Source organism: Elephantulus edwardii, unplaced genomic scaffold, assembly GCF_000299155.1.
Source record: "Elephantulus edwardii isolate Elephantulus edwardi_28Jun2011 unplaced genomic scaffold, EleEdw1.0 scaffold00228, whole genome shotgun sequence".
NCBI classification, from domain to species: domain Eukaryota; kingdom Metazoa; phylum Chordata; class Mammalia; order Macroscelidea; family Macroscelididae; genus Elephantulus; species Elephantulus edwardii.
In genome coordinates, this window is record NW_006399978.1 from 3818575 (window position 1) to 3831206 (window position 12632).

Here is a 12632-nt window from a genome sequence, read left to right on the forward strand (position 1 = left end):
GCATCAGGCTTGGAAGAGGTGTCTCTGGGAAAGATTTGTAGGTACCTTCAAGGGCAGAACATCAAACATGGGAAAAATAAAAGAAAAAAGACAGGTTGTATGGGGAAGGAATGATTTATTTAGTTAAATTGGGGATTTAGTTTCCTGCTGGAGTCAGAGTAGAGTGCCTGGGAGGCAGGACTTCCCTGAGAGGACAAGAGGGTTGGAGAGGGATCCCGAGCATTCTGCCACACCTGAGGACTAGTTGATGGAAAAGACATTCTTTCATCTGCTTCAAGTGGAGAACTTGGAGAACAACGACAGACTCACTTCAGCAAGAGAAGCAGGTGAAGTGCTTCCACACAGGGAATGGCTTCTTTGGAGACAAGGGTTCAGTTGCAGGCAGGAGTGCTACAGGAGACGGGTCTGCAGATGAGGGTGGGGCGGGAGGGCTGGCAGCAGAGGGAGGACTGGCAGGAGGGGGCCACGCACACGGTGGGCTTGCAGCTCACAGGCACACAACAGGCTGGGCTGCAGGAGGAGGCCTGACCACAGGACACAAGACTGCACGGGGACTGGCAGCCACTGGAGCAGCAGCTGGAGACCCCACAGGGTGACTGGCAGGAGGTGACCACTCCGCACACAGGCCGGTACAGCAGAGTCACACAGGTCACTGGGCGGCAGCAGGAGCTCCCGCAGCAGGGGGACGAGCAGCAGGTGGAGGGAGCACAGCTCAGGGGTTTGCAGCACAGGGGCCTGAGGCAGACTGACTGGCAGCCCGTGGAGCAGCTGGTGTGGCACATGGTGATGTGTGTGTGGTAGAGGCGGCTGTGGAGGAGGAGGAGGGCGGGGCTGGTGTGGAGACGCCTTCTGCTGGACGGCCTTTATATCCTGGGCCTGTGGGCGTCCAGGCAACACAGAAGCACAGCTGTTGTCTTCCTTGTAGTGGTTTCTATGTGTTTTCTCCAGCCTGTTGCCCTCGTGGTGTGTCTTCCTGGATGATACAGCACCATCAATACCCTGGCATTGAGACCAACATCTCCCTAGAACAGGATTTCTTGGCTGACTGTGTGGATCCCATGGCATTTCCTCAAGACCATTATTTGTCCACAACACACCCTTGACTCACCCCAAAACACAACATTATTTCTATCCCCTATTTTGTCTCCTGCCATTAATTAAGACTTGGCGGTCATGATGAAGTTTGAGTTTTATTTTGTCCAGGGAAACCTTAAACTTCCAACTTTAAACCGTAGATACTTTTTAAGTTTGCAAACTGTCCTGAAGACCAAATCTACTGATTATCTGTTTTGGTAAATAAAGTTATTTTGTTGTTGGAATAAAATATACATGATATAAAATTTGTCACTTGACCTATTTTCAAGTATACAATCCAGTGACATTAATCATGCAATGTATCATGGTTTGTTTCCATAACTCTTCCATGATCCCAAACAGACCCTTTTGTTGTTAGCCAGTTATCCTCCATTCCTCTCTCCCTCATTCCCTGGCAACCTTCTGTCTCTATGTATTTGCGTATTCTAGACATTTCACATAGGCACATGGTTTGAACCCACCAATTGCTCTGTGGAATAAAGATGGGCAATCTTCTTCTGCACAATTACTGTCTCTGAACCTGCTGAAGGGTCAGCTATGTGTTGGTTCTAACTCAAAGGTACATAACAACAACAACAACAACAGATATTTAATATAAATGGGATCACACAATATTTGTCCCTTTCTGTCTGGCGTATTTCATTCAGCCTAATTTTGGGGGCTCATCCATGTTGTGGTATGCATCAATGCATCATAACATTATTTCTTTTTTTCTATTTATAAGATCATTTCTCTTTATGGCTGAGTAATATCTCATTATATGTATAGACTATGTTGTGTTTATCTACCTTTTGGCTATTGTGCATAGGGCTACAATGAATTAAACAATTCATTACTGTTAAGTTGGGGCTAACTTATAGTGGGAACTCTAGTGGTCTTTCAGAGGCTCTAAATCACACAGGAGATTGCTCATCTTTCTCCTGAAGAGTGGCCTGTGGATTGGAACCACCTGCCTTTTGGTTGGCAGCACAGTTCCTGACTCATTAGGTCACCAGAGCTCTACTCACTGAGCACTCGGCTACCAGTATTTGCTTGTGTTTCCACTTTCAAGTCTTTTGGCTGTGTAACTAGAATAGAAGTCGCTGAGTCATCTTGTGATTCTGTTTAACTTTCTGAAGACACCTCCATCCTGTTTTCCATAATGTAAATACAGCTCTTTTGGAGTGCAGCAACTCCCACTAGTGTATGCATTATCTATGACTTCTTTTACGCTCCAAGGCAGAGTTGAGTAGCTGAAACAATGACTGTGAGACTTGCAAAGTCCATTTATATCTGCCGATTATTTCAGAAAGTTTCCTGACTCTCACTGTATAATGATCTATGGAAGGATTTACTTATTCATGCAACAAATATACCCTTAACCAGTTGGGTTGACACAGTGACCATAACAATGCTCTTGAGGCAGGTCTGAGATCATGACAATGGCACAGGATAGGACCAGGTTCAGATCTGTTGTTCATAGAGTCACTATGAGCTGTTGGATTGATGGCACCTAATAACAACAGCAACAACATTGGCCAGTGTGCTAGTGATGGAGCAGGGAATGAACTAGGTGCCTGCTCCTGGTTCTCCAGGGTGGATGTGGAAGAGACATTGGCGTGAAGAAATACATGATTAACAAGTGAGGTTATTCTAAAGGGCTCAGGGAAAGCAGGCTGAGCAGGTAGAGTGGTCGGCTGTTTGGTGGGTGGATCCCTGTTAGAGGAGAGTGCTGAGCTGGTACCTGGGGGAGGCTGTGGGAGAGCCATGGGGGAAGGTATCCCAGGCAGAGACAGCTATAGGTGCAGGACACAACCTGGGGACTGGTACGTTTTGGAGCAGTGAGGATCTTACAGTGAAAGATGCAGGTGGACCCATCAGACTGATGGGCCTTGAAGACCGCACTGAAGACCAACATCCCCATCCTTTGAAAATGGAGGTCTGAGTCAGGAGTCATCTCATCCAGGTTTTCATCCAGCCCCTTGTTTACTCTGCAGAAATTAGACAGAAGAGGGTGGAAAGCTGGAAGCTGTTAGTGAGTTAGGGTGATAAGTTAGAATCTAAGGAGGGTATCCAGGATGCTTGGGCCTGAATGGCTTCTGTTGTTGTTTACTGTCGAGTCAGAACTGACTCATAGCAGAGCCTCTGACAGGTTTTCAGAGGCAGTTAATCGCACAGGAGGAGATTGCCCATCCTTCTCCAGCGGAGCAGCTGGTGGTGGCCTCAAACCATGCACCTTTGGGATCGTAGCACAGCTTCTTGCCACTAGGCCACCTGAGGGATCACTAGTAGGGGACTTGGCAGCAGAGATCTCATGGGGTAGTTGAGAAGGGGCTGTAAGGCAGCTCTTGGGGCTGGAGAAGTAGTGGATGGGTGGAAGAAAGCAAAGAAAGGACAAGTTCAGTGAGATGGTCTCGGTGTTTGAGCTAAGTGAAGCATGAAGTGTCTGCTGCTCCATACGTGGAAGACTGTAGGTGGAGAAGGGGTTCTGGACCAGAGCTGAGATGGGGGACTTGGTTTCATATGAGGCCTTGAGAACTCGTGTATCCTAGGAAAACAGCAGAGGAGGGCAGGTGAGCTTGGGGAAATGTAGAGAAACAAGTTATTAGGGAAGACCATAGCATGGATATATTACCAGGATTTTGTGAGACCTGTATATAAAGGCCCATGGGAAAGAGCCTTTAGGCTTGCTCCTGTGTGTTACCCCACACACACTTACTGCACCCAAGACACGTATGCCCTGTTCTATATCTGCTGGTCTTTGGGCTACCTGCAGGGTTCCAGTTACTGCTGCTATTGTTGCCAGTTCCTGTATGGCTCCACGGCCTTGTCCAAGCCTTCTCTTGTGGCCTAGCCTGCTGTGTGTCAAATCTCTGGCAGCATGACCTGTTGTGTGCTGTGAGATGCAAGCCCACTGTATGCACGTGCAAACCTGTCATGTGCATTGCCTTCTCCTGGCAGCATTCTGCCTCTGCCAGCTCTTCATCTATACACCTGTCATCTGTTCCAGGTTGCCTGCTACCAAGCATGTGATTCCAGGGGAGCTGACCTAGGTCTATGAGATCAGAAGAAATTAGACATTCTGGACTCCTGACTGGCAATCTAGATATGATCCTGACCTGACTAGACCATGTGCTTCTGTCTAAAGAGGGGGAAATGGGACAAGGGGGCACACGGTCTTGAGTTTCTCTCTGAAAGGGCCAGAGGAAGTTAGACTAGCACTGTCCTTCACCACCCCAGAACAGAAACCAGATAAAGAGCTCATAGCCCAGCCTCATGATATCTTTAGAGCCACACCAACAGCATGAGGTTTTTTTATTTGTTGTTAACTCACAGTTATACTACTGAGAAGAGTTTTATTAGGAAAGGAAGTTGGAGAGTGAGAGCGGCAAAGAATAACCCCAAAACAAGTCCAGGGTTTATCCCAGCAGTTGCAAAGCATGATTCTTCAATTAGTCCAGGCTCTGTTTTCAGTTGAACAGTCAAATCCAAATCATCCACAGCCAGATTTGCTTGAGAGCAGTTATAAGTCAGCTTTTCCTTCAAACATTGGCAACAACAATCAAACCTTTAACTGTGGCCAGCACAAAAGTGAGAAGCCTCAGGTCACACCTTGCCAGTTTCTCCACAGCAATGCCACAGTCTCTTCACTACCAGAGTCTTGCTCTCATCAGGGTCTTGCCACCACAATCCTTGCTTGCCTCAAGTCTTTCTGTGTGGGAAGCACTTTTTCTCTTATTCTAACAATATAATTGATTTCACATACAAGCAATATTCTACTGAAGATTATCAAAAAACGACTGGAACAGCACATCAGCAGAGGACTGCCAGAAGTCCAGGATGGGTTTAGAAGGGGTTGTGGTACTAGGGATATTGTAGCTGATGTTAGATGGATCTTAGCTGAAAGCAGGGAATACCAGAGGAATGTCTATCTGTGTTTCGTTGATATGCAAAGGCATTTGACTGTGTGGATCATAACAGACTGTGGCTGACTCTGAGAAGAATGGGAATCCCAGAACACTTGATTTTTCTAATACGAAACATACTTGGACCAAGAGGCAGTCGTCAGAACAGAGCAGTGAAACACTACATGGTTCAAAATTGGGAAAGGTGTATGCCAGGGATGTGTCCTGTCTCCATATCTTTTCAGCCTGTATGCAGAACAGATTATCCGAGAGGCTGGGCTCTATGAACAGAAATGTGGTGTCAGGATTGGTGGAAGATCTATTAATAATCTGCATTATGCAGATGACACAACCCTGCTTGCTGAAACTGAGGCGGACCTGAAATGCTTGTCACAGCTTCAGTTTGCTTGGCTCCATGGTCAACACTCTTGGCACCAGCAGCCAGGAAAGCAAAAAACGTATTGCGATGGGAAAGCCTGCTGTTAGGGACCTCTCCAGGGTACTGAAGAGCAGTGGTGTCTCTCTGGAGCCTAAGGTGCACCTGATACAGGCTATGGTCTTTGTAATCACTTGTTATGCATCAGAGAGTTGGACAATGACTAGGAAGGATAGAAGGAGAATTGATGCCTTTGAGCTGTGGTGCTGGAGAAGAGTATTGAGAGTGGACATGGACTGCTAGGAAATCAAACAGTTTCATCCTGGAGATGGTTAAACCAGTCTGCTCCTTGGAGGCAAGGATTCTGGGGCTTCGTTTGACATACTTTGGACATATTTTAAGGAGGGACAGGTCCTTGGAGAGGGACATCATGCTTGGGAGGGTGGAAGAATGGCACAAGAAGGGGAGACCCTCTATGAGGTGGATTGATTCAGTGACTGGGGTAATCGGTATAGTTGTGTCAGAGACAGTGCGATTTGCACAGGGTAGAGCAGGGTTTAGGGCTGTTGTACATAGGGTCACTATGAGTCGCAAGCAACTCAACAGCACAGAACAACAACAACAACAATAGTCCCACAGCTGTTGATGATTTGCAAGACCATGCAGATTTGCAAGACCATATATCTGCTACATGGCTCTAGGAAGCCTAGATTCCTTGAGAATTTGAAATTCAGACCTTCATTTTTCACTTTTTGATCTGGTTCTTCTAAGGAGTCTTTGATCAAAACATGAATTTTGCCAGGAATCATCCTGTTTTGCTAGTTTTATTGTAAAGGAGGCAGTTACTCATTGCAATAATTAGCCACACATTTCATATCCTCCTCCTCTTACTGGCTTTCCTTCCTCCTCTTTGCTTCATTGGTGAGACATCTGAGAGCAGAACACTGAATAAGGATGACAGGAGAAGAATTGATGCCTTTGATCTGTGGTGCTGGAGAAGAGCATAGACTAGCTCATGGATTGTGAAAAGAGCAAACAGACCTGAAAGTAATGCCTTGGGATAAACTACAAGCCTTAAGCCAAAAAGAACTGTTATGATCTTCTTTAAAATAAAAGAATAGTCTTGCTCAAGTAGTTAAAAAAATCTTCATTGAGCAAGGTGCTCTTTTAAAATCTGACTATATGAGCTCAATGACATAGCCCATAGTGAGTTGGGCTACTCAGCCAAAAATTGCACATTTCTGAGCTTCAAATTCACCAGTGATTCCAAAAGAGAAAGATGGGAAGTCTCCTCTCACGCAAATTACAGCCTCAGCAACCTGGTGGATGGTCACCATAAGTCCTAAATGATTCCATAGTAGTGAGTCTGAGTTTTATGGGATATGAAACCAAAGTGATAACAGGAACTGGAAAGATTAGACAGGAATCCCAGAGGAAAATGAGTGTGTGTTGATGAGGGATCAACAACTTAGAAAAAGAAAACAAGATTGGTTGCACATCTCAAAGAATATAATCAATGTCAGTGAATTGTAGAAACAGATGAGTTAGTGTACATTTTGCTGGATATACTATCAACAATAAGAAACTTCACTCAATAAAAATAAAAAAGTATTATGAACGTGCAAAATTTTCAGGGGTTAATCTAGCCTTGATAACTCTAGAAAGACTGCATTCTTTGAGAATTTGCAATTCTGTTCCACATTTCTCCCCATTTGATTGGAATTCTTCTATAGAATCTTTAATCAAATTGATCAATAACAGAAGCCAGGCACTATGCAGCTTTGATCATATGGCAAAGGCCTCAAGGAAGAAACTAGAACACATTTCATTTTTTCCTCCTGTTTCTGATTCTTCCTGTCCCTCTGATGCTCCAGGTAAATGGATAACCAGCCACATGCAAGCTTTGAAGACCTCACGGTGCAGCAAACAGAAAAGCACTAAAACAAATATTAGGCCAACTTTCTGACTTGTTGTTTGTTAGGTCCCACCAAGTCCACTATAACAGTGACTCTAGGACAACAGAGCTGAACCTTGCCCTATCCTGTGCCCTCTCCTATTTCACTAGTATCTGACATGCACCATGAAATGAAGACCTTAAGCCTCTAAAACAAGAAGCCAAATTTCTTGCGGTGTTTGGTTGTACATTTTTTCCCCATTGCTATTGAGTCAGAACTGGCCTTTCTGAGACTAAGTCATGTGGGAGGAGATGGTTCATCTTTTCAGAGCTATTGGTGGATTTGAACTGCTGGAGGTGTGGCGTTTGGGTTAGCAGCACACCTCCCTGTGAACTCCACCAGAACCCCCTGGCTGTATATAAGCAGCCTCTACATGGCTCTTTAACAACAGTTACTCTTTTCTTTTTTTAAAACTATATATCACAAACTTGCTAATTCATTTTTATTAATGGATATACAACTTACTGGCAATAGTTACATTAGTTGCCAGTAAGGGAATGGACTGTGCAACCAGTACCCTTAATCAGTGTGAATTTTCTATCCCCATAAACAGAAACTCAGTGCTCAGTAATGCTCCTCCTTCCTCCCACCGCTGGTAACTGCTAATAAGCTCTGGCCTCTAGATAATTAGCAGTTTTTGGTCTTTTTATACAAATGATAGCATAAAGTATTTATCCTTTTGAGTTGGTTTATTCCACTCAGTACTAAGTTTCAAGTTCCATCCATAGGTACATACCATTGTCAGAGTTTTTTTCTTTTTCCAGTTGAGTAGTAATTCCATTATGTGTATGCATGACACTTTGTTTATTCATTCACTGATATGCATTTATGGTTTTCATACATTTCTGTTATTTTGACCGGTGCTGCAATGTCTATTTGTGTCTTTGCTTTCAAGTCTCTTGGGGATATATCTAGAAGAGGGTTTGCTGAATCTCATGGGAGTTTTCTATTTTTAATCTTTTGAGGAACCATCACTTTGTTCCCACAATGACCTCAACCTTTCCCATTACTTCTGACTGAATGGCACACAACAGCCTCCACCAGCCTTGACATCAACAACCTGTGTCATGCAGATGACACTGCCTTGCTTGCTGAAAGTGAGGAGGACTTGAAGTGCTTGCTGGAGAAGATAAAAAACTACATACAGCCTTCAGTATGGATTGCATCTCAATGTCAAGAAAATAAAAATGATCACTACTGGACTGAAAGGCAACATCATGATAAATGGAGAAAAGATTGAAGTTGTCACGGATTTAATTTTATTTGGATCCACAACCAACACCAATTGTTCTTCCCTGGGCTGTCCAACCTGTCACAGCCTTTTAATGTCTTAGGCTGATTGGCCCCTGGACCTGGTTGTCCTCATGTGGGGACATACTGTAAGCTCTTCCCCTTCAGCCCGTGAGCAGCTGACATGGCTCCATGGGACATAGTCCGACTCCTCAAAGATACATTATTTTTTTACCTCCAACCTCCCTTTGCTTGGTCTCCCCAACCTCTTCAGAGGGTACAGTTGGGAGTCAGCTCTAAGCACAGGATTATTTTGTGACACCTCTTCATGCATCCTGCATGGCTGTGTTCTAACTCTCTCTGGTGTGCGACATCAGATTTCTGGGTTTCTGGACACAAAAAGTCCAACTACTAGTAACTTGCTTACATAGCACTTTTTTCATGCTGCAAGATGGGTTTGACTCTACTCTTCATATTTTGTGGGTACAAACACTGTTTATCAGCATGCCATGGGTGCTCTGAGCTGCCTTTACCTGGGTACTACGTCATACCCAAGGACCCATCTTTTCCTGCCCAAGCCATGTTCACATGTTCTGATTGACAATTAGATTGAGAAATGCCAGAAGATTTTAGATGCTCTCTTCCTGTGGACTCTTGGCAGAAAGTACATCATGTTGATGGCAACAGCCTTAGCTCTGTCACAGCCATCCACTCTGAGTTTTAAAGTGCTTACGTCTGTGTTTTGTTAAGGAGCCACTGCCTTTCACAAGTCAGTTCACATTCACCTAGCAGCTCCGAGGAAGGGAGGTCTTGTGATCTGCTTCTGTAAAGATTACAGCCAACCAGACAGAGTCACCACTGTGAGTTGGAATTGACTCAATGACAACTGGGTTATGTGGTGTCAATGTTCTAGTTCCTTATAAATCTTTGAGTTGAGATTGAACTGTCTTGTGTGTCCTTTTAACTATAATGCTAAGAGGAGACCATTATGAATTAAGACTGTTTCTCTATACTAGTACCATCAAATTGGAAGCAATTCATAGCTAACTCTGAGCAAGTTTTCAATGGCAGTAAATTGCACAGGGGGCAGAGATGAGGAAAGCAGATTGCTCATCTTTCTCGGTGGAGCAGCTTATGGATTCAAACCATATGCCCTTGGACTGGCAGTACAACTCCTTAGCACTAAGCCATCAGAGATGGACATATGTTTCTTAAAACTTGAATGAACAAATAATACTTATATGTTTGAGTAAACTCAGACAAGCAGAGGAATTTATCAGACAGTGCAGTTTATGATTCAGTCACTTCCTGCATGAAGCACTTTTTAGAATTTTTACTCTAATCCTCTGGGGTAGAGCTAAACTAGTGAGGTTGGGGTTTATGAGCACACCCCTGGCCTCCCAGGGAGGTTCCCTGTGCTCTTGCTCTTGACTGCTCAGCCTCTGATGTGCTTCTGTTCTGATAGGCCTTCTCTAATCTGCCCTTGGGGTGCTGGCCAGTCTGACTTGGTGCTCACTTGACTTTCCAGGGTTAGTGGTCCTCTGAGACTATAGCCTCATTTTCCCTTACTGTTGCCTGGTGTCTTTGTTCTGTCTATTTCGGCCTGATGTTCAAGCTGATCCTAAGACCCTCTTGGAACCCACATGAACTTGCTGGTGCTTCTGAGAATGCAGAGATGGTCCTGAAACTCCATGTCTGGACATAGTATGCTGGGCCCTTTCCTTTATCTGGGTGCCTCTGCCAAGGCCTGCTGTTCCAGATTAAATGTGAGGAGATCAATCCTTGCCACACTTGGGTCCCCAGGCAAAAATGTTCCACCTAGGGGTTGGGGAGACCAGCATAAATATGAAGACACCCAAGACCAGCGTCAACTTGCTCTTTGTTCGGTCCCCACCCCCCTGCTGTCCAGGAGGGTGGGGCTGCTGGGTGTGGAGAAGAGAAGCAGAGGCCACTTGGAAGCACCTCTGACACAACCCTAGTCCACAAGTGCTTTCAACTCTGAATTTAGACAACAACTTTGCCATCTGGCTTCCCTGAGACAGTGGGCCACAGTTTCGATTTGGAGGAGCCAGGGGAAGGGGAAAAAGCATGAGTGGGTCCATATTTATAGTCACAAACATTTTATTGAGTATAAGGATTGACTTTTTGCCACATCAGATGCAAACAAGCAACCTTGCATGGGGTGTCTCTGGGGTCATACTTAGAAAGAGTCACCAATTGTGAGGGACATTAGTGTTCACCGGGGAGATTGGTGGTGGTACAGGGTCGGAGTTTCTGGTAGTAAAGAGGGATCTAGAACTCTCCAGGACCTTGCTCAGCTCAAAGATAGCAGCTTGCAAGTGACAACACTGAGCCAGTCAGTAGCAAGAGTTCAGGCTGGATGAAGTACCACAGCAGGCTGGCTTGCACACAGGGCGGCAGATGAGGGACACACTGGAGGAGGGCTTGCAGCAAGAGGAGGAGCAGACAGAGGGCTGACAGCATGAAGAGGCTGAGCAGGGGCTAGACCCACAGCAGATAGGGGTGCAACAGATGGGCTTGCAGCAGATGGGCTTGCAACAGACAGATTCACAGCAGATGGGCTTGCAGCACACAGATTCACAGCAGATGGGCTTGCAGCAGACAGATTCACAGCAGACAGGCTTATAGCAGACAGGTTCACAGCAGATGGGCTTGCAGCAGACAGGTTCACAGCAGATGGGCCTACAGCAGATGGGTTTGCAGCAGACAGGCACACAGCAGCCCTGCTGGCAGGGGGAGGAAGTGCAGCATGAGGACTGGCAGCTGGACTGCTGGCAGCAGGAGGGCTCACAGGAGCTGGTGCAGCCTGACTGGCAGGGGCTGGACCCACAGCTCACAGGGCTGCAGAGGAGAGTCAGGCAGGAGGCTGGCATGCAGGAGGTGGTGACACAGCAAGTAGGCTTGCAGCAGGTGGGGACACAACAGGTGGACTGGCAGCAGGTGGGCTGGCAGCAGGAGGACTGGCAGCAGGTGGGCTCGCAGCAGGAGGACTGGCAGCAGGTGGGGGCACAGCAAGGAGGCTCACAGTGGCTCTCAGGACAGTTTTCCACCTCCCAGGAGGAGCTGCGGCTGCCAGAGCTCCTGTTGCTGGAGCAGACAGACATGGTGGAGGCAGCTGGAACACAGGATCCAGGGTAGCAGGTGTCAACCATGGTGGGGCGGAAGAAGTGAGCTGGGAGGAGGGTGAGTGAGTGAGTGAGTGAGTGAGTGAGTGAGTGAGTGAGTGAGTGTGTGAGGAGCTCTGGACTCTCAGGGCTTTTATATCCCCCAGGTTGTATGTGTTGTCCCAACAAGAGACCAACAAGTCTCTCTTCCTTGTTGTTTGTAATCTAGTGAGCTTTCATTAAGCCAGTCTGATGTTTTGTTCCTTGAGGTAGTGTTTACCTTGTAAACTTCCGACTGTGATTTGGGTTTTGTTGGCCCATGAAGTTGGAGAGGAAAAGCTGCAAGTCTGCAAATAGACTCTTCCTTGTAGGGCATCTAGGTGGATGCTTATTTTGACTGCACAAGGCATTTGTTCTTTATGCCAGTTGAGGATGACTTGAAGCACTTACTGAAGATCAAAACCTTCAGTATTGCTTATGTCTCAACACCAAGAAAACAAAAATCTCCCTCATTGGATCAATAGGCAACATAATGATAGATGGAGAAAAGACTGAAATTGTCAAGGATTTCATCTTGCTGGATCCACAATCAACATCTTTGGTACCAGGTGTCAAGAGATCAAAAGTTGAGGGGAACTTCTGTCTTGCAGTGATCCGCCAAAATGACAAACAAACAGGAAAAGAGGAGGGGCATCTGCTATATGTTCTCTCGATCCTTTAGGGAGCATGGAGTTGTTTCTTTGGCCATAAATGTGAGAACCTCCTGTTGTTGTTATATGCTGTCGAGTTGCTGATGACTCATAGCGACCCTCGTACAACAGTCCTAAACCCTGCTCTATCCTGTGCCAATCTTATTGTCTCTGACACACATTACTTCAGTCACTAAGTCATTCCATCTCATCGAGAGTCTGTCTCTCCTGCTCTGTCTCTCCACCCTCTCAAGCATGATGTCCCTCTCCAAGGACTG

The 12632-nt window shown here is 45.9% G+C and overlaps 1 protein-coding gene across 1 annotated transcript in view; it reads right to left on the reverse strand.

Moving 5' to 3' along the window:
* Positions 1-371: 371 nt before the first annotated feature.
* Positions 372-12632, reverse strand: part of LOC102855444 (keratin-associated protein 10-7-like) — a 27234-nt gene continuing 14973 nt past the window's right edge. The window contains exons 3-7 of the mRNA XM_006898418.1: positions 11548-11733; positions 11173-11457; positions 10918-11031; positions 2819-2828; positions 372-807 (exon numbers count right to left, since the gene is read on the reverse strand). Of these exons, the coding sequence (XP_006898480.1) occupies positions 372-807; positions 2819-2828; positions 10918-11031; positions 11173-11457; positions 11548-11733 (1031 nt within the window). The remainder of the gene's footprint in view (positions 808-2818; positions 2829-10917; positions 11032-11172; positions 11458-11547; positions 11734-12632) is intronic.